Below are 19,951 nucleotides of genomic sequence, written 5' to 3' on the forward strand. Positions count from 1 at the left end.
GTTGGGGGAGGGATAAGAAGATGCAGTCACACTCTGAAGGAAAACTAAGTTAGTCTTGTAGACAGAGCAAGCGTGGATAAAATAAAGCACATGGGTAGAATGCAAGGCCAAACTGCATCCATTTTAATGAAGTGCGATTAGTAAGATAAATGAACTTAGAGAGCTGATCAGCACATAGGAATATAAAATACAAAAATATAGATGAAATAAGGGGAAGATTAGAAACTCAACATCTTAAGGTAAAGGATTTTCATGCATGGCAGTAAGGATGCAAAAGAGAAAGTGGTATACAATATTAATTAAGGAGTCTGTTGTATCTGTCTGTTTAATTGTTATTTTAGTTTAACAATTAATTGTCTGTTTGTATTTTATATCATTACTTATATACAAGTTACTATGCTTCCTTCATGTGGTCATGGCGTGCATATGCAGTTGTTTAGTCTGTCCCCTCATGACTACATTTGTATGAATCTGGAAGTTGCTCTTGGTATTACATTATTTGAATATGAGCTTTCTGATTGGTTGACCCTTATCTAAGAATTTGAATGTAGTATTAAAAGAACTGTCTGTGCAGCAGCACCATCTTTTGACTCTCCCTCTCTTCAGTTAGTAGACCACTATCACTACTCATTTCCAACTCTCTTTGTTCTATTAAGTCCTATTAAAATGATCATCTAGCAACAGGTATTCTGCCTCTTTCCTGGCTTCTGAAAGAATAATGGATTAAAACATCAAATCCCAATGTATGGGGTCTTTCTTTTGTTACATTTAAAATGGCGACTTTGTTATGTTAATCTGGGGAATGCGGCTTTGTTGTGCTTTAACGCTGAACAGAGTTTGCGCTAACAGTTTGTTTTACTTTAAAATGAGGTAACAGGGTTCTATTAGCCAATAGGTGGTTATGTATCGTTTTGTTTTCGGATACCATGCTGTATGATATGACTGTGGACTGAGTTCTGGTGGGGAGTCAGAGGAGAGACGAGGAAGACTGTGGACGTGTGGAGAGGCTCCGGTCGATCACTCAAGGTGGTCCCGAGCCGTGAGTCGACGGAATTCAGGTGGTCGCCTGAAGTCGAATTGAGCTCCAACGTAGCGCGCAAAGAACTTGGACTTTGATAAGTGTTGGCGCCTTTTTTTTTTCATTATTTTCCTCTCTGTATCAAATGTATATTAATGTCATAGAATTAGTAATATTTATAAAGTGTATTTGTTAAAATTTACTGGGTGTGCTGGCTGATGATTGATGTTTGTGATTGATTCGGGCGGCAACCGACCCTGTGGGGAGTGTTGAGGCGGGTGCTGGGCTGGATTTCCCCTAGACATACACGAGCCAATATGACTGAACATTACACCAATAAGTCCATTTCTGAGGTAGTGAGGGTGGCTACCCTGGAATGTGCTTCAAATGAAGACAAATAGGCAGACCTTCGGAACAAAAAAAGAGCAATCCTTATGTGAGGAAAATGGAATTAGTTAAGTGCTGAAAAAGAACATCATGAACATGATGAGCTAAAGAGCCTGCTTTTGGAGCTGTAAAGGTCTATGAATCACCTATTTGGAGATCTGGAATCTGAAATACACTGCCTGAGAGTGTGCTGGTGACAGGTACTCACATAACAATTAGGTAATATCTACAGAAATACCTGAATTGCAGAGAGGGGTTAGATCCAAGTGCTTATAATTGGGCACTTGGTTCTATGCCTTCTAGATGGGGCAGTTAATGGGTGACATGGACATGTTTCTGTGCTCCGTGACTGTTTAACTTTAAGCTTTTGGTGTACCATGTCAAAGTTCAGAATATCCTTCCTTCAATAAGGAGGCCAAAACTAGTTCAAAGTTCAAAATTCAAAGTAAAATACATTATCAAAGTATGATAACAGGCAGCACAGTATGTAGCGGTTAGCACACACTTTACAGTACAGACGACCCGGTTTCAATTCCAGCCATTGCCCATAAGGAGTTTGTATGTTATCCACATGATCACATGGGTTTCCTCTGGATGCTCTCATTTCCATCCACAGTCCAAAGATGTACCAGCAGGTAGGTTAACTGGTCATTGTAAATCGTCCCATGATTCGACTTGGATTAAACTGGAGGATAGCTGGGTGGCATGGTTTGAAGGGCCAGAAGGGCCTATTCCATGCTGTATCTCAATAAATACATCATTTACAACCTTGAGATTCACCTTCAGTGTTCAGAGGTCATTTTGCCAGAGCCTCATACAGCTCTGACTGAATCCCAAACAGTTAATTCCATTACTCATTCAAAAGTGCTGTCTGACTTGCTGAGTGTTTTAAGCACACTGTTTTTATTTTGGATTCTTTTAACTGCCAGCCATTTGATGAAAAAGCACTAAGAAATTACAAAGAGTGGAAAACATAGCGCACAACAAATGACCTACATGTTCAAAATTATGTCCATGGTTGGCCTTGAAAGTCACACAGCTAAGTAAAATTTTGGCTTTCTATTTCTAACGTGCTTAAAATAGACCAAATTATGTCTTTATAATGTAGGTGTTTAAACAGAGTCATGGCATTTCTTCAGCAGGAAACTTATTGCACAGTGATTGCTGTCTCATGAGGACAGTCACCAGTATAGCTCTTTAAAGGTCTAGATTTCACACATGCAGAAGCATAAAAAGTGTCAGCAGAAAGAATCAGCTTTTGGAATTCCATGTTTTAGATAACAGTGGATTCCGGTTAATTGGGATATTGGTTAATCGGGGCAGCCACTTATTTCTGATATATGCAATGTGGGTGCATCATGATCCGGAAGAAAGTTGTTTTGTTTGGTTATATATATATATATGTGTGTGTGTGTGTGTGTGTGTGTGTGTGTGTGTGTGTGTGCGTGTATATATACACACATACACACATATACACACACCACAAAGTCAGATGACTAATAAACTTGAACTCTTAAAAAACAAACACATTGGGAAAATAGCCAGGATTCCCTTCATTTATTTGGGACACAATGGGTACCACTTAATTAGGGCAGGAGACTGTCGCCAAACAGTTTCTAATGAGGGTCTGTCACATGCATTTGTGTGGCCGTTAGACATTACACTATGCTCAGAAACAATTACACTACTTCAACAAGTTAGAAGAATTTGAAGGTATTGAAAATCATCTTGAATATTACAATGAAAATGAAGATTTGGAGGATGCCATTGTCAAAAGCATTGTATCAAAACATCAAGGTAGGAAATATGAAGATAAGGAAAGTGATGAAGATGACACATCTGAACTTGAGCTAGTATCTACAGATGATGCCGGGAAATTCATTTATTCAGAGATACAGCTCGGAATTTGCTTTTCCAGCACCCAGTAATCAACCTATTTAACCGTAGCCTAATCATAGGACAATTTTCAATCACCAATTAACCTACTAACCAGTATGGCTTTGGAATGTGGGAGGAAACCGGAGCACTCAGAAGAAACTTGCGCGCTCAAATGGAAGAATGCACAAACTCCTTACAGACAGCATCGGAATTTAACTCTGAACTCTGACATCGTGAGATGTAACAGTATCACGCTAACCACTATACCTCTGTGGCATCTACTTATTATTGGATTACGACACCACTTCATGAAGGCAGTCCATTATCTGCACTAAGTGTTTGCACTGCTTTTGCTCAAAAGAACACGGAAGCGGACACTGCATGCATTCTTTCATCAATAACTATTAAGAACAAATACAAAGTAATACGGTACTGTAGTAGCATTGGTAGTGTTCCAACTTGTTCAGTATTTCATTTAAATACATAATTTGTTACTCAGTTAAATGGAAGTTTGTCTTTTATACCTTCTTAACTATTTCGATGAAACTTCGGCTAATTGTGGCAGTCATTTAATTGGGCCAAAATATACTGGTCCCAATGTGTCCCAATTAGCTGGAATCCACCGCATTTCTTATGAGTAGAAGTCTGTAAAAACTGACTGAAAGGACTTTTCCAGCGCTGGTAAATGACTCCACAAAGCTATGACTGAAATAAAAAAGGAGTAAAGGCTTCAAAGTTAATTTATTATGAAGTATATGACAGTGAATACTACCTGAGATTCACTTTCCTGCAGGTTCAGGGTGATAACTGTTCCTAAACCTGGTGGTGTGGAAACCAAGGCTGCTGTACCTTCTTCCTGTTGGTAGCAGTGAGAAGAGGGCTTGGCCAAGATAGAGAACTTTGCATTGTTTATGACCTTGAGGCTTACCAAAATATTCTGCAGCGGATGGAAGTATTGTTTCTGTGGTTATATAGGAAATAGGGTAGTCCATTTGCACACAGGAATTAAAGCTAATGGTTAATGAATAACAAATATGTGAACATTAAATTAATCTTCTTTCTTTCAGCTTCTCTGTTGTAATGATGATAATAGACAATTAAACCAGTCTATTCCATATATAATCTTCCCAACTTTAAAACAGTTGAAAACAGCCTTGAGAGATCAACTTCCTCTCCAGAGTATTGAGAATTAATATTTAGGCTAACACTGCATTGCAGTACTGAGGGAATGCAGTATTATTATCCAAAACCAACATCAAAAGCCTACAAAAAAGTAGTGGATATAGCCCAGATCATCACAGGAGAAGACCTTCCCACCATTGAGCACATCTACAAGGATCACTGCCACAAGAAGACAGCATCCATCATCAAAGACCCCCACCATCTAGTTCATAATCTCTTCTCTCTGCTGTCATTGGGAAGGAGGCATAGGAACCTTTGAGTAATAACTCTTCCTGAACCTAAAGACTCTTCATCTCATATTCTCAATATTTATTATTTATCTATTATTATTTCTTCTTTTAGTATTTGCACAACTTGTTGTCTTCTGCACCTTGGTTGAATGCCCTAGTTGGGAGGTTTTCATTGATTCTGTTATGGTTATTATTCTGTAATTTTTTTGAGTACGCCCACAAGAAAATGGATCTTGTTTGTATAAGGTGACATATCTGAACTTTGATAATAAAAAATTACCTTGAACTTTTGAACTTCAGTTTTTGGAAAATACAGAATGGCCACACAGATTATCTGAAATAACTGAACTCACTGTAACCAAGGAATCCAGCTTGTCTAGCTGGATGATGAGGCAATCTTCACAGTTACACTAAGCTTTTCTGGAAAGCTAAGGACAAATGTCAACATAGGATGCAAAACTACTGATAGGGTTGGCAATTAAACATGCCTGGAGCACCTTTTAAATCAAAGAATCTCTTGAACTTTTTTTTGTTCAACCTGCTTCTTCAAAATCCTCCTCCTTCGCCATAGGTCATTAGTTGCTGAAACCATCATCAGTAAATGCAGGCTGATTTCATGGCTTTGATCTCAAAAATGGCTTTGATCCCAAAACTCAAACTATTTATAAAACACATTTAAAACACTGGTACTATTATTTTGTACCATTGACCATTATTATTATTATTATTATTTTATTATTATCATTATGGGCGCAATCCTCCGCACCATCATGGACATCTTCGAGAGATATCTTCAAGTGGTATCTCCCTATATCACTGCTGTGGACCGTCACCATCCAGGACATACACTGTTCTCATTATTATCACCAGAGAAGAGGTTCAGGAGCCTGAAGAAACACACTCAAAGTTTTAGGAACATCTTCTTCCCCTCCACCATCAGATTTCTGAACAGTCCACGAACATTAACGTCATTCCTGTTTCCTGCATTACTTAAAAATTACTATAATATACAAAATATGTCCTTGTAGTGTGTTGCTGCAAAAGCAAGACAAATTTCACATCACGTCAATGATAATAAAACTGATGCTGAGAGTATCCACTTTATTTGCATCCCTTTCTTCATATACTGTACATGCCCTTAAATATCATATTTCAGCTTGCAAGTTTTATTTCCTACATCATCATTACCTATTGCACCAACCAGGACAAGACCAATAGCAGTTTAATGTGAGGATCTGATTTAGGTGAAGACACTTTTATTATTATTTTGTTTAATTGTCCTCATTGCTTCAGTTACTATTCTGTTCTTTTCAAATTCCTTCTCACCTTTATTCATCTTATCCTATCATTTGCTTTTTGCCCCTGAATATGTGCCAGCATGGACTCCCTCACTTCCAGCCAGCTGCACTTGTGATGTGTAATTATTACCCAAAATTTATTTGCTTCTCTACCTCCCCTCCTTCAAGACTCTTCTTGAACTCAGTTCTCTGGCGAAGAATTTTTCACCTCTTTCATATCACTACTGTGGCCCCTCTGGATATTTATCACCTCTCCCGATATCACTGCTGTGGCCCCTCTAGACATTTATCACCTCTCCCAACATCACTGCTTTGGCCAGCTCGTCCCTCGGGTCGTTTATCACCTATCCCAACATCACTGCTGTGGCCAGCTTGTCCCTCGGGATATACCAAAGAAGGGCCAATTGACAGTGATGAATGACTACCATCCAGTAGCCCTGAGCTCACATCATGAAGACCCTAGAGAGGCTGGTTATGGCTCACCTCCAGCCCCTGGTCAGATCACCCCTCGATCCCCTGCAGTTTGCCTACCAGGAGCACATAGGAGTCAACGATGCTATCATCTACCTGTTGAACGGAGCCTACTCCCATTCGGATAAGCAATGGAGCACTATACCACACATACACACATACCATACAGCCCTTAGTGCTGGAGGAAAAGCTTCGTTCAATACAGACTGGCAGTTCCATTGTATCCTGGATAATGGACTACCTTACTGGCAGACCACAGTATGTGCGGCCTCAGACCTATGCGTCAGGCATGGCTATAAGCAGTACTGGGGCCCCACAGGGGACTGTACTGGCTCCCTTCTTGTTTACCCTGTACCTTGGACTTTAGATACAACACTGAGTCATGTCATCTGCAGAAATTCTCTGATGACTCAGCAATAGTTGGGTGTATAAAGGGAGGAAGGGAGGATGAATACAGGGCCCTGGTGGAGGATTTTTATCAAATTGTGCAAGCTGAATTATCTACAGCTCAACATTAGTAAGACAAAGCAGAGGGAAGACTAAGCCTGCACTGCTCTCTTGTACTTCTAATGGTGAGGATGTGGATGTGGTGAGGACCTACAAGTACCTGGGGGTGCACCTGGATGACAGACGTGAGTGGAGCACCAACACAGAGGCTGTGTACAAGAAGGGCCAGAGGTTCCTCTACTTCCTGAGGAGACTGAGGTCCTTTGGCGTATGCAGGCCTCTCTCCTTCACATGTTCTACCAGTCTGTTGTTGGCAGAACAATTTTCTATGTGATGGCATGCTGGGGCAATGGCATCAACACAGATGATGCCATCCGGCTCAATAAAATGATTAGAATGGCTTGCTCTGTTATAGGAGTCAAACTGGACACTGTGGTAGATCCAAGGATCCTATGGAAAATCCTGGTAATTCTGGACAATGTTTCTCACGCTCTGCATGCCGCCTTGGCTGAACAGAGGACCACTTTTAGTAACAGACTAAGCCAGCTGCTCCAGAGAGTGCTATATGAGGTCATTTTTACCCTTGGCTATTAGGGCTCAATAATGAGTCAACCTATAGCCATGGAAGTGATGATCCCTGTCATAGAGTAATTTTTGGGTTTAGGTCATTAACACTTCATAAATGGCTTCAGCCACCAATCTTCTGTTCCTTGACAATGCATTTCCTAAAAGCTGTGGATATCAGAATCCGAGTCCATTTGTAACAATGCATTTCCTAAAAACTGTGCATACCAGTCCAGACCTGCTGGCGTCTGTGGGACAAATGTAATCAGGAGTTAAGTCTGTATGTAGCTTCAAAAGAAAGCATTGTCTATACTTTGTAAATATGGAATTGTCCTTTTATGTGTGTAGCAAATAAACATCAAGCCCCACGTTGGGCAGCAGACCTTTCCACCGAAATTGTCTCCGTATGCCTGCTGTACCTTGTTTTGTCGAATAAAGAAGCTGCTTTGTATCTACCAGTAACTCTCTCTCCAGTGATTTCATTCACGCAACCACAATCTCCTCCTATAGAGTGTCTGAGGTAACTTCTTTAAAAATTCTTTCTTCTTTCTTTTTTAATATTTGCATATTTGTCTACCTGTGCCCGTAATGCTTCTGTGACACTGTAATTTCTTTTGGGATCAATAAAGTTTTTTCACCTCTCCTGCTATCACTGCTGTGGCCAGCTTGTCCCTCAGGACATCTATCACCTCCCCCGATATCACTGCTGTGGTCAGCTTGTCCCTCGGGACATCTATCACCTCTCCCGATATCACTGCTGTGACCAGCTTGTCCCTTGGAACGTCTATCACCTCTCCCGATATCACTGCTGTGGCCAGCTTGTCCCTCGGGACGTCTATCACCTCTCCCGATATCACTGCTGTGGCCAGCTTGTCCCTCGGGACGTCTATCACCTCTCCCGATATCACTGCTGTGGCCAGCTTGTCCCTCGGGACGTCTATCACCTCTCCTGATATCACTACTGTGACCAGCTTGTCCCTCAGGACGTCGATCACCTCTCCCGATATCACTGCTGTGACCAGTTTGTCCCTCAGGATGTCGATCACCTCTCCCGATATCACTGCTGTGGCCAGCTTGTCCCTAGGGACGTCTATCACCTCTCCCGATATCACTGCTGTGACCAGCTTCTCCCTTGGGATGTTTTTCTGGATTCCAGTTGTGATACGAGGTCTCTCTGAGCACACCTGAATCTGGATCCAATTTACACGAATTTTCTCCTTTCACTTTCAAAAGGTATCAATACTTCTGAGGTCATATTGGGAATATAGTATCGTGAGAAAGGATCAACTATGGTTATTTTTAATCGGCAAATAGGTTCAATTAACTGAATAGACTACTCCTAACATTCTAAGTTACACCATTGACTCTCAATACCAGAATTTATGTATCACCAACCCATATGTCATCTATAATCATTCATCTTGGCAATGCAACTAAATTCAAATACAATATCTAACAAAATCTTTGTTTGCTATGTAATTGCCAGTTTGAAAGCTCCAATATTTCTTATATACATTTATTTTTATTTATTTAGTGATACAGTGCAGAACAAGCCCTTCCTTTCAACAAGCCATGCTGTCCAGCAACCTACCTATTTAAAATAAACCTAATCTCAGGACGTTTTACAATGACCAATTAACCTTGTAACTGGTACATCTTTGGAGCTGTGAGGAAACCAAGGAGCCCAGAGGAATCTCATGCGCTCATGTAGAGGAACATGAAAATCTCTTACAAAGAACTCTGGAATTGAACTCTGAAGTCCAATACCATGAGCTATAACAACATCATACTAGCCGCTATGCTATCATGGCACCCATTGTCTTATTGAACTGCCATATCAGGTCTTAAGGGACACAGTCAAGTCAAACATGTGCATAAACGCAACCTTCAATGTAGTTTTGCATTTTGTCATTCGTCATCTGCACTGGATAGTTCCTCTTCTACCAGCTCAATTATTCAAAGAATTTTTCACTCAGAAAAAAACGATAAACTTCCTACAAAGAGCAGCATTTTGAGTTTAAAATGGAAAATATATTAAATTGCTTTCTCAACTCGAAGTCTTTTTTTGAAAAATTGGCTTAAATTAGCACAGACACTAAAGCTTAACATGAGTATTCTCTTTCTTCAATTACAATTCCTTACAAAAAAATTAAGTCAAAGATTAAGATACTGAGGTGATCTCAGCATAACAGGAACAGAAGATACCAATAATTTCTCACTCCATTTCAGATCATTTCAATTGAAGTTCCCTTTTAAATATTATTTTATAGAGTTTTGACAAATGTAATACCCATATTAAAGCTAATTTATATAAGCACTGATGCATGAAAGCAGTGTCAAAATGCAACTAATTATAGCACAGCTCAGTAATTTTCTGAACAGGTATAATAAATACCCAATGTAGCCATGGGTTTTGAATCTACTAAGTGTAAATAATTCACTAATGCCCACTCTCATTCAACGCAATAATGAATCTACTATATTGTACAACAGTTCTATGATGTTGTATCATTAGAAGCAAATCAAACAGAAGCTATAGCCAAACCCTCAGTCATACACTTACAAAAGGCATTAATAACAAAATGGGCATTTGCTTCCCTTCTTAATGTTTTCTAATTATCCAGTAGTTTCTAGATAATAGTCATCAACAGCATATTAAGCCTAAATTAAAAATACAGATTACAGAAACTACTTCACAGTAAGGAAATCTAAAAACTCCTATTGTTATAGTGTTGCTATTTCTCAGTAGTCAGCATGTGCTAATTTGTAAGGCAAAGGAAGCAACATATCAGCCATAAACATCTCTGTCAATCGCATAGATTTGATTTCAATTCTCTCCTTAACCACACATCCATGTTAAAAAGTCCACTGGCATAATTTAAAAATCCAGTTAATCCAATCCATACAAATCAAAGGAAAATGTAGATTTAAGAGTGGTAACTCACATAACAATCATTGTACTATTAATTGCTGATAACCAGCTCACCAAAGCTTCATTTTGTGTTTGCCAGAGCTGTCTTGCTGCCTTATTACAATCATAATGCAAACGTAGTCAAATGTTGCCTTAATGTTACAGGCAATCAATCTCAACTCATTATTTAATCGGAGCGTGATGTCAAGGGTTTGAAGAAAATAAGGGAAAGGGATCAACTTTCTACTGACTGGAGTCAGAATTTGCACAAAGACAGTTCCATTTGTTATACATCAATCACTACAATTGCTTCAGCAATGAATTTTCTTTCATAATTTGATCAGGAGATGAAGATGTTGGCTGATAATAGCAAAATACACAATACCATTAGCAAATCAGCAGAGATGATGCAGCACATGGTTGCATGTTGAAGGACCAGGCAATTCATATCTGAACATTGCCAACAAGGCCAGGCAATATATCTCCACCAAGAGAAAATCCAGTCACCTGCCTTGACTACTGAGGTCACCATTGATGAGAACTTGCCCGTATCATCCACATTTATAGCCATGAAGCTTTAGAAAGCATTGGTCAGACCGCATTCAAGAGTACTGTAAGCAATTTGGGCCCCTGATCTAAGAAAAGACGTGCTAGCATTGGAGGGAGAGGAGGTTCACGAGAATATCTCATTGAAGCATATTGAATATTGAAAAGCCTAGACAGAGTGGATGGGGAGAGGATGTTTCCTTTTGTGAGGGAGTCTTGGACCAGAGGGCACAGCCTCACAATACAGGGGCATTCATTTATGTTGTGTATGTGGCCTGTTTACACAACTATGTTATTAATAAAAACGCTGGAGACGGAAACTAAGTTTCATGGATCTTTACTGGTAGAGTCCGAACTTGACACACACATATAGATCAATACGCGCCTAATAGCGCATGCAATGGCGTGTTACTAAAACTTAAAGTAGTCCCTTATTATAATGTGGGCCAGTGGTCCCCAACCTCCGGGCTGCGAAGCATGCAGGGGTGCATCGGTAGCCGGAATGCACCCAGCACATATTTAAGAAAAAAGCCGAAACAAACAAGCTAATAAATTAGGTGCCGCCTGGCACGTAAATGTCGGTCCACGGCCCGGAGGTTGGAGACCACTGATGAAGGCTATACAGTACACTCCTCCCCTTTTATCTTAATAGTGTATCAACTGTTTTTTTTACTGGGGCACTATGCTAAACAAATGTTTACCCTTAACATACAAATGCTTACCATTTGTTTACAAGTTATAACAAAGTAACTGAACAATATCAAATTATAATAAGCCTTCTTTTTCTTTTTACTTTTGGTGTCTCTGGGGAGGTCTTTTCTGCCTCTCCGGGTAACACCTGTTCTGAAACGTTTGCTTTGGGGAATACATCTCCACAGGTACATCAGGTGGGTCATCAGCACGGATGACAGGCTTATCTGTAGATGAGGCTGATGTGGTCACATCAGGAGTGTTTGCTTCTATGTCAGGGGAGTCCAGGCAAGGTGTTACTGTGTTTTTCACCTGAGCATCCATGATTTGGTCCACATGACGTCTCCATAAGCTCTCTCCCACCTCCACTGTATACATCAGTGGCCCATCTATGGCGGAAATTGTACCCGGCTGCCACTTTTCAGTCCAGTATTCATGTGCAAGAACTGACTGTCCCACACTGAAGCTCCGTGTTGACTTAGCATTCAAGTGTTTGAACTGTCTGCTCTCCACATCACGCTGTACATCTGCTTTGAGAAGATCCATGCGGGACCTCAGGTTCCTGTTCAGAAACACTGGAGTCTGATTAGTGGTTGCATATACTACATTACGATAGGCAAGGAGGAAGTTGTCTATCTTGTGTTGCAGTGGTCGATTTTCGCTGTCCATTGCCTTGATGGCTTTCTTGAACGTCTGCGCAAATCTTTCTGCCAAGCCATTTGTGGATGGATGGTAAGGGGCAGATGTAAAGTGCTTGATTCCATTGTTCTTCACAAAACTTTGGAATTCTTCGGAGACAAATTGTCGTCCATTGTCTGTGCAGATTTGTTCTGGTGTGCCATTTCTGGCAAACATGGCCCTCAGAACTGTAATGGTCTTTTCCGATGCGGTTGTCTTCATTTTGATGATCTCTGGTCATTTGGAATGTGCATCGACAGCGATTAAAAAAATAGGGTCCATGAATGGTCCAGCAAAGTCGATGTGCACTCATTGTCATGGTGATAAGGGCCACTCCCATGGATGAAGAGGGGCTTGTGGTGGTGTGTTCTGGATCTTTTAACATCCAGAGCAGTTCTTGGTCAAGTCCTCAATCTGTTTATCGATTCCTGGCCACCACACATAGCCACAAGCAAGACTTTTCATCTTCACGGTACCAAGGTGCCCCTTGTGCAGTTCCTCCAGCACTCTGGTGCGTAGCTTGGGAGGAATCACCACTTGTGAGCCACACATTAGTGTTCCCCGACACACTGACAACTGCTCCTTCCTCGATGAGAAGGCTGGAAACAGTGTGTTACTATATGCTGGCCATCCCTTTACCGTGATGTCATACACTTTGACAACACAGGGTCATTGCGTGTTTCTCTTTCAATGAGGCTGTTTGTCACTGGCAATTGTTCAACTATTGTTGTGTGAAAGACCTCTGCTGAATCCACTTGTGTAGTTATCTCTGAAGTCGGCAGTGGTAAACGTGATAAACCATCTGCGTTGCTATGTTGCTTGGTCCCCTTGTGTTCAACGTCAGACCTCCTAAGAAAAGAGACCTAAGAAAAGAGTCTTTGTGCTGTCATCACTGGAACGCCTTTCCTTGGGTTGAAGATTGACATGAGAGGCTGATGGTCAGTCAACAGGGTAAACTTTTGACCATACAGGTAGTGACTGAATTTCCTGACTCCTCACATGAGGCTTAGGCCCTCTCTGTCAATCTGTGCGTAGTTGCATTCAGCTGAAGTTAGCGTTCTTGAGGCAAAGGCTATTGGTCTTTCTGAGCCATCCGGAAACTTGTGCGATAAAGCAGCTCCTATCCCATGGGGTGAGGCATCACAAGCCAGTTGGATTGGTAAGGAGGGGTCAAAGTGTGTGAACATCCCTTCTGAAGTTATGAGTCTTTTAGTTTCTGGAAACGCTCTCTCCAGCTCTCAGTCAACTTCCATTGTGTCCCTGTCTGCAAAGTGCATTTAGTGGGTGTAGGACTGTGGATAGATTAGGCAAGAACTTGTGGTAATAGTTCACTAGTCCAAGATATGCTCTCAGCTGAGACACATTTTCAGGTGGTGGTGCCGTAAGCACCACTTCTACCTTGTCTTGAGACATGGATAAGCCATCCTTGTTGATCACATGCCCACAGTATGAGATTTCCTTTTTGAAAAACTCACATTTCTATCGATTAGCTCTGAGCCCATATTCTTGTAAGCTGGTGAGCACTTGTTCAAAGTTAGAAAGATGTTCGTCGTCATCTTTGCCGGTGACAATTATTTCATCCAGGTAACACTGAGTCCCTGGAATCCCCTACAGGACCTGGCCCATTGCCCTTTGCCAGATTGCAGGAGCTGATGCTATCCCAAACACCAACCTGTTGTACTGGTAAGGTCCTTTGTGTGTATTTATTATCAGGTATTTCTTGGATGCATCATCGATTTCCATTTGGAGATAAGCCTGGGCCAAATCGATTTTTGTGAAATGCTCCCCTCCTGACAGGGAAGCAAAGATGTCCTCAATACGAGGTAGAGGATACTGTACTGTGCAGAGAACTGGGTTAATAGTCACTTTAAATTCTCCACATATGAGCACCTTGCTTGGTTTTCCTGGTTTTGTGCTGGAGGTTTTCTTCATTACTGGAACAACAGGTGTGGCCTATTCACTCCAATCCACCTTTGACAGGACTCCAGTCTGCTCCAGATTTTTCAGCTCAGCCTCTACTGTAGGACAGATTGCATATGGCACTGGTCTGGCTTTGTGAAATTTTGGACATGCATTTTCCTCAATCTTTGCCTTCATGCCCTGAAGTGTTCCTATTCCTTTCATGAACACTTCCTCAGAGCCAGCAAGTATTTGTGACAGTCTCTCAGATGTAGCCTTGCTGTCCTCCTTTGCTGACACAACTAGTGCCTTGATGTTGTGCCAATCCAACTGGATTTTCCTGAGCCATTCACATCCCAGCAACGGTGGTCCTCCATTTTTCAGTACATAGAGGTTCAGCTGCTGTGTTTTGTTTCTGTAGGGCACTGTAACTTTAAATTTACCTTTGGGACACACTCTTTGTCCTGTGCAAGTCTTTAGCAGTAGTTTAGTTCGTTTCAGGGGTATGTGAGAAAACAGTCGTTTGTAGTCATGTACAGAGATCACTGTTAAAGCTGAGCCTGTGTCCAACTCCATTTTCAGTCTCACGCCTGCCACTTATGGAGTGATCCATATTACTCTGCGATTATCTGTCTCCTTCACACCGTGAAGTTGCAGACAAGACAATTCACTTTTGTCTGAGTCATTTCCACCAGAACTACTTTCTTTCATTTTGTGTACATTGTTGTATTTTCCTTTCTGGGGTTTCTTGTTTCTCTGTATTTTGTCCTTTTTCTGCTGTTTACTAGCTTTGCATACTCTGCCAATGTGGCTCTGTTTGTCACAGTTTCTGCAATCTTTGTCTTTAAACTAACAGTTGTCAGGGCCATGTGACATATTCCCACAATGGTAACATCTCTTTCCTTCATTTCTGTTCAGTGACATTTTATTTGTAGCATATTCCAGAGATTTTTGTTGTATCTCTGAAGCACCCTGTGCTGCTATTTCCAATGATATTTCAATGTTCAGCACCTTCTTTGATGTAGGTCTTTTTCACACAGGAGCTTCTTCTGTGTGGTTTCACAGTGCATGCCACACACTAACCTGTCCCTCAATGTGTCCAATAGACCAGCTCCAAATTGACAATGTTCTGATAATTTGCGCAATTCAATACAATATTCAGAAATGCTTCTATTTGTGCTCTGATTCCATTTGTGAAATTTAAATCTTTCAGCAATGACCAGTGGTTTGGGGTTTAAATGCTGTTGGAGAGTGTCTACTATTTGCTTGAACGTTTTGTCAGCTGGCTTTTCAGGGGTTAACAAGCTCCGTAGCAGCCTGTATGTTTTTGCTCCCATAACATGGAGTAAGACACTGGCTTTCTTTTCATCATTAACACCGTTAGCACCACAATATAACTCCGCTCTTTCAATGTAAGGCTACGTCCACACTAGAACGGATAATTTTGAAAACGCCGGTTTTGCGTAACCTCCGTCCACATTAAAACTGGTATTTGGGCGAATCTCCTCCTACTGAGCATGTGTGGGACACATCTACAGAAAACAAGCGAAGAGGAAATGGTATACTTGGTGCACGTTTGTCCAGTTACAGACTCGAAAAGCTTAAAAGGAAAGTGCCAAACAATGGACAGTTGTTGGCTCTCACGCAGGAGGACTTAAAACTAAAAAAACAAATACTGGAGCGTATGGAGGCAACTGCCAGAGAGTTCATGGACAGTATGACCCGGCTGACGAAGAACATTGAAAAACTGACTAACTGCTGTAGAGGGATTTGCAATGATGAGGAATATGCTGCCTCCACCCCCAGTACTCTTCACCGCCACAATACCAGCCTCATAGCCACTACAATAGCTACACATACGGACACACAGACCCCCGGATGGCCCCACCAACACCCACTCCCACAGAGGGGTCACCTTGGAAAGATTTCCTACAGCCACAGTCTCTTCACCGACAAAAGAGACGACAACTACAACTAAATGCAATAAGGCTTGTTACTGGGCAAAACTGAAATTTGCTGTTACCTCATTTGTTTGCCTTTACTTTTTCCATGTCTTTGTGTATTATTTTGCTGTATTTAACATGTGCAATAAAACGAGTTACTGGGCAAAAGTGATTTTATTTTTACCTGAGTAAAAGTGAAACTTACAATTTTCCTTTTTTGGCCTTAACATTTTCATTATGAACCTACATGTAGGTTCATAATGCCAAACATAAGCTACTACTTAAAAATGACATTTTGAAAGTAGTGACAATTGCATCTATTGAATGTTTGCACAAGCAATACATTAATAAAGCACCTTGTTAAATGTATAAAACATGTCTGCATCAGTGTTATCTTGTATTTCCATACAATGTTACACTAGGCTGTTACACATCTATGGTCAGATATTGTTGTTGTGGTGTTGGAGGTTGCGTTCAAGAAAACAATGAAATGCTGCGCTGCTGCCACTATCTGTTCCGGCACGTCATGACAGTGTTTTTAAAAAGCTCCGGTTACCCATACACACTACACTGCCCAACCAGCGTTTTGAAAAGCTCTGTTTTCGGAGGAGGAAAACACTGTTTCAGTGTGGACGGAGGGTCAAGGCGAAGAGAAAAGGCTTCGGTTCTGGATTTATCCGGTCTAGTGTGGACGTAGCCTAAGTTACCCAGTTTTCAATGCTACTGTCAAATAATGTAATGGTTCCAATCATCGCCATCTTTGTTATGTTAATTTAGTCCCAATTTTCCTTGTTTTCTTTTTAGCTAGCTCCTTGCAGTCACTGCACATTCCACTTGACTCACAGGTCCTTTTTGCTAGCGCCACGAGCACACGCCATCTAGATGCGTGTCGCTCCTTTTCATCTCCCTTCTCTCTCTTTTCCTCCAAGTGTCGTTATCAACTAAAACACAGCGTTCCAATAAAATGTAGGTTCATAATGCTCGTCACCAACTTGTTGTGTATGTGGCCTGTTTACACAACTACGCTATTAATAAAAATGCTGGAGACGGAAACTAAGTTTCATGGTTCTTTACTGGTAGAGTCCGAACTTGACACATACAGATCAATACGCACCTAATAGCACATGCAACGACATGTTACTAAGACATAAAGTAGTCCCTTATTATAATGTAGGCTATACGGTACAATTTAGAACAGAGATACAGAGGAATTTCTTTAGCCAGAGGGTGATGAATACGTAGAATCACTGCCACAGATCGCTGAGTCACTGGGCATTTAAAGCAGAGGTTGGGAGATTCTTAATTAGTAAGACTACCTAAGGTTATGGGGAGAAAGCAGGAGAATGGGGTTGAAAGGATAATAAATCAGCATTGATGGAATGATGGAGCAGATTCGATTAGCCAAATGGACTAATTCTGCTCCAGTATGTTATGGATTTTGTTTGTTTACAGATCTTCACCTTGCTGGCAATCAAACGTTAACACTGGAAGAATGCATAACCAGCCTTGAACAATCCATACCCCAACCACTTTCCAACTTGTGTTCAAACTTGATTTGCCTCAAGTGTAAAAGATTTGTAGGTAGCACATTCAGCACGCAAACAGAGCAGCCTACGATCTTAAATCCAGCTAGGCAAACAAGGTAGGTTTTGCAGCATAAGAATGTAATGTATTTGAACAAATCAATCACATTAAATTGTCTCATGAGTCTAAAAGAAAAGGAAAGGCTTTATCATGCATAAATGAATATGACACTCACCAGTTTGAATTCTTGAATGCTGCAGATGAAATACGGTGTGTTAGGGCGACGGCTCTCTATGTAAACACAATCTAATGAGAGAAGGAAAATGAAGCAATGAATACACTACTTCCAGGGACAAAGAGAACCATTATGTATTTCATGTTTAATACGACTAGGACCTTTTACAGAACAGCATTTTTTGTTTTCCAATCCAGTTAACTTGCAGGCACTTGGAGAAAGATTATATAAATATTACTAACTGTGCAAATCTCACCTCTTTTTGGCGGCAAGAGGGAGAGAGAAGAAAAACCCTGACCTGTTAACCTGACACCAGCAGTACAGAAAATGCTATAAGCTGTTATTCAGGAAATGGAAACAGAGCATTTCAAAAATAACAATTGATTTGGACAGAGTCAATAAGGATTTATGAAAAGGAAATCAGATTAGACATATTTGTTGAAGTTTTATGAGCAGAATATATAATGCTTGACAAGCACATAGAATGCATCTGGACCTTCAAGTGACATTGGATATGGTGCCACAAGAGGTGATTAAACAAAACTAGGGTAGCATTCTGGTGTGGATTGACAACAGAGTAGTTAGTTTTCTAGTGTGGATTGACAACAGAGTAGTTAGTTACATGTTTGGAGGCTGCTTGAGAAGCAAGTGCTGGGTCCCAGCTAATGACAGTTTATATAAATGATGTGGATAAAGGGGACAACGATATCCAAATCTGCAGATGATACAAAGCTGGGTGGCAGGGAGGATTGTAATGAGTAAGCAGACGAATTTTAATGGAATATAAACAGGCTACATGGCAAATGGAATATAATGTGCAAAAAGTGTGAACTTGTCCTCAAAAAAGAAAAGGGCATTTTTTTAAGTAGGTGGGAGACCTAGTATCATTATACATGTATCACTGATTGTTAACATGCTGGCACAGCAAGTAATGAGCAAGGAAAACAGTATGCTGGCCTTTATTACACGGGTATTTAAATTAAGTACAAAGATATCTTACTACAATGATACAATGCCCTGATGAAACCACATCTGAAGTACAAAGAACAAGTCTGGTCTTCCTGCCAAAGAAAGGATGTACCTGCAATAGATGGAGAGTAACCTCAGGATTGACAACATGATGGACCCTGTGGGCCGGGGAATTATCCTTCGAGAAGAGAATACAAATGCTTTGATTTAAGAATAATATTCACCAAACAGACAAAAATCTTAGTGCTTGACAAGGTAGCTGTGGAAGCTGTGGTGGTGGCACAGTAGTATAGCCGTTAGCATAACACTATTACAGCAACAGCAACCCAGGCTCAACTTCCACTGCTGCCTGCAAGGAGTTTGTATGTTCTCCCTGTGACTGTGTGGGTTTCCCCCCACATTCTACAGTGGCAGCTGGAATATTTGTTGGTAGGTTAATTGGGCAGCATGGGCTTATTGGTTCGAAAAGGCCTGTTACCATGCTGTATCTCTATTAGTTTTTAACAAAGTTTCCCTGGCTGGCAAGACAAGCACATGGTCTCAAAGCAAGAGGAAACATTTAGGACTGACGAAAGAAAAGATTCATTTACTCATATGTATGTGAACTTTTGAAGAGGGCTACAAAGGCTCAGGCCTTTGAACACAATGTACACAGTTGTACACAATAGAGATGGATTTTTAGACATTCAGAGAATCAAGGAAAATGAGGTTAGCACAAGAAAAAAATTCCACTGTACTGAATGACAAGGCAAATGGAAGAGACACCAATTCTATTTTTACTTCTTTTGTTTATTTGTGATCTGTGACCACTTATGTGTGGTTTTGTGTGGTGCAGTTTTATCCAAGAAAATGTATGTTGAAAATAAAAGTTTATTTCACAATGCACAGTTGTTAGGTTCAGAAAGGAGCAGACCATCATAAAGGAAACTGCCAAATTCCCCAAAACTGCCCTGCAAATGAATAAATAGTTCTCTCTCAAAATGTTCCTACTTCTTTGAATTTGGGCTCTACTAATCAGGATAGGATTCTTCAGTATTTTGGGAAGATGTACGGCAACCTAGTGATCACCTACACCACCCAA

The 19,951-nt window shown here is 40.8% G+C and overlaps 1 protein-coding gene across 5 annotated transcripts in view; it reads right to left on the reverse strand.

Annotated features, from left to right (window-relative positions):
- The window catches only part of rerea (arginine-glutamic acid dipeptide (RE) repeats a), a 655,730-nt gene that overhangs the window by 400,415 nt on the left and 235,364 nt on the right, over positions 1 to 19,951 (reverse strand). For all 5 annotated transcript variants that reach the window (XM_072245215.1, XM_072245214.1, XM_072245212.1 and 2 more), the window contains one exon: positions 17,902 to 17,972. In XM_072245215.1, coding sequence (XP_072101316.1) covers positions 17,902 to 17,972 — 71 coding nt within the window. The remainder of the gene's footprint in view (positions 1 to 17,901; positions 17,973 to 19,951) is intronic.

Source organism: Mobula birostris, chromosome 27 (assembly GCF_030028105.1).
Source record: "Mobula birostris isolate sMobBir1 chromosome 27, sMobBir1.hap1, whole genome shotgun sequence".
NCBI classification, from domain to species: Eukaryota; Metazoa; Chordata; class Chondrichthyes; order Myliobatiformes; family Myliobatidae; genus Mobula; species Mobula birostris.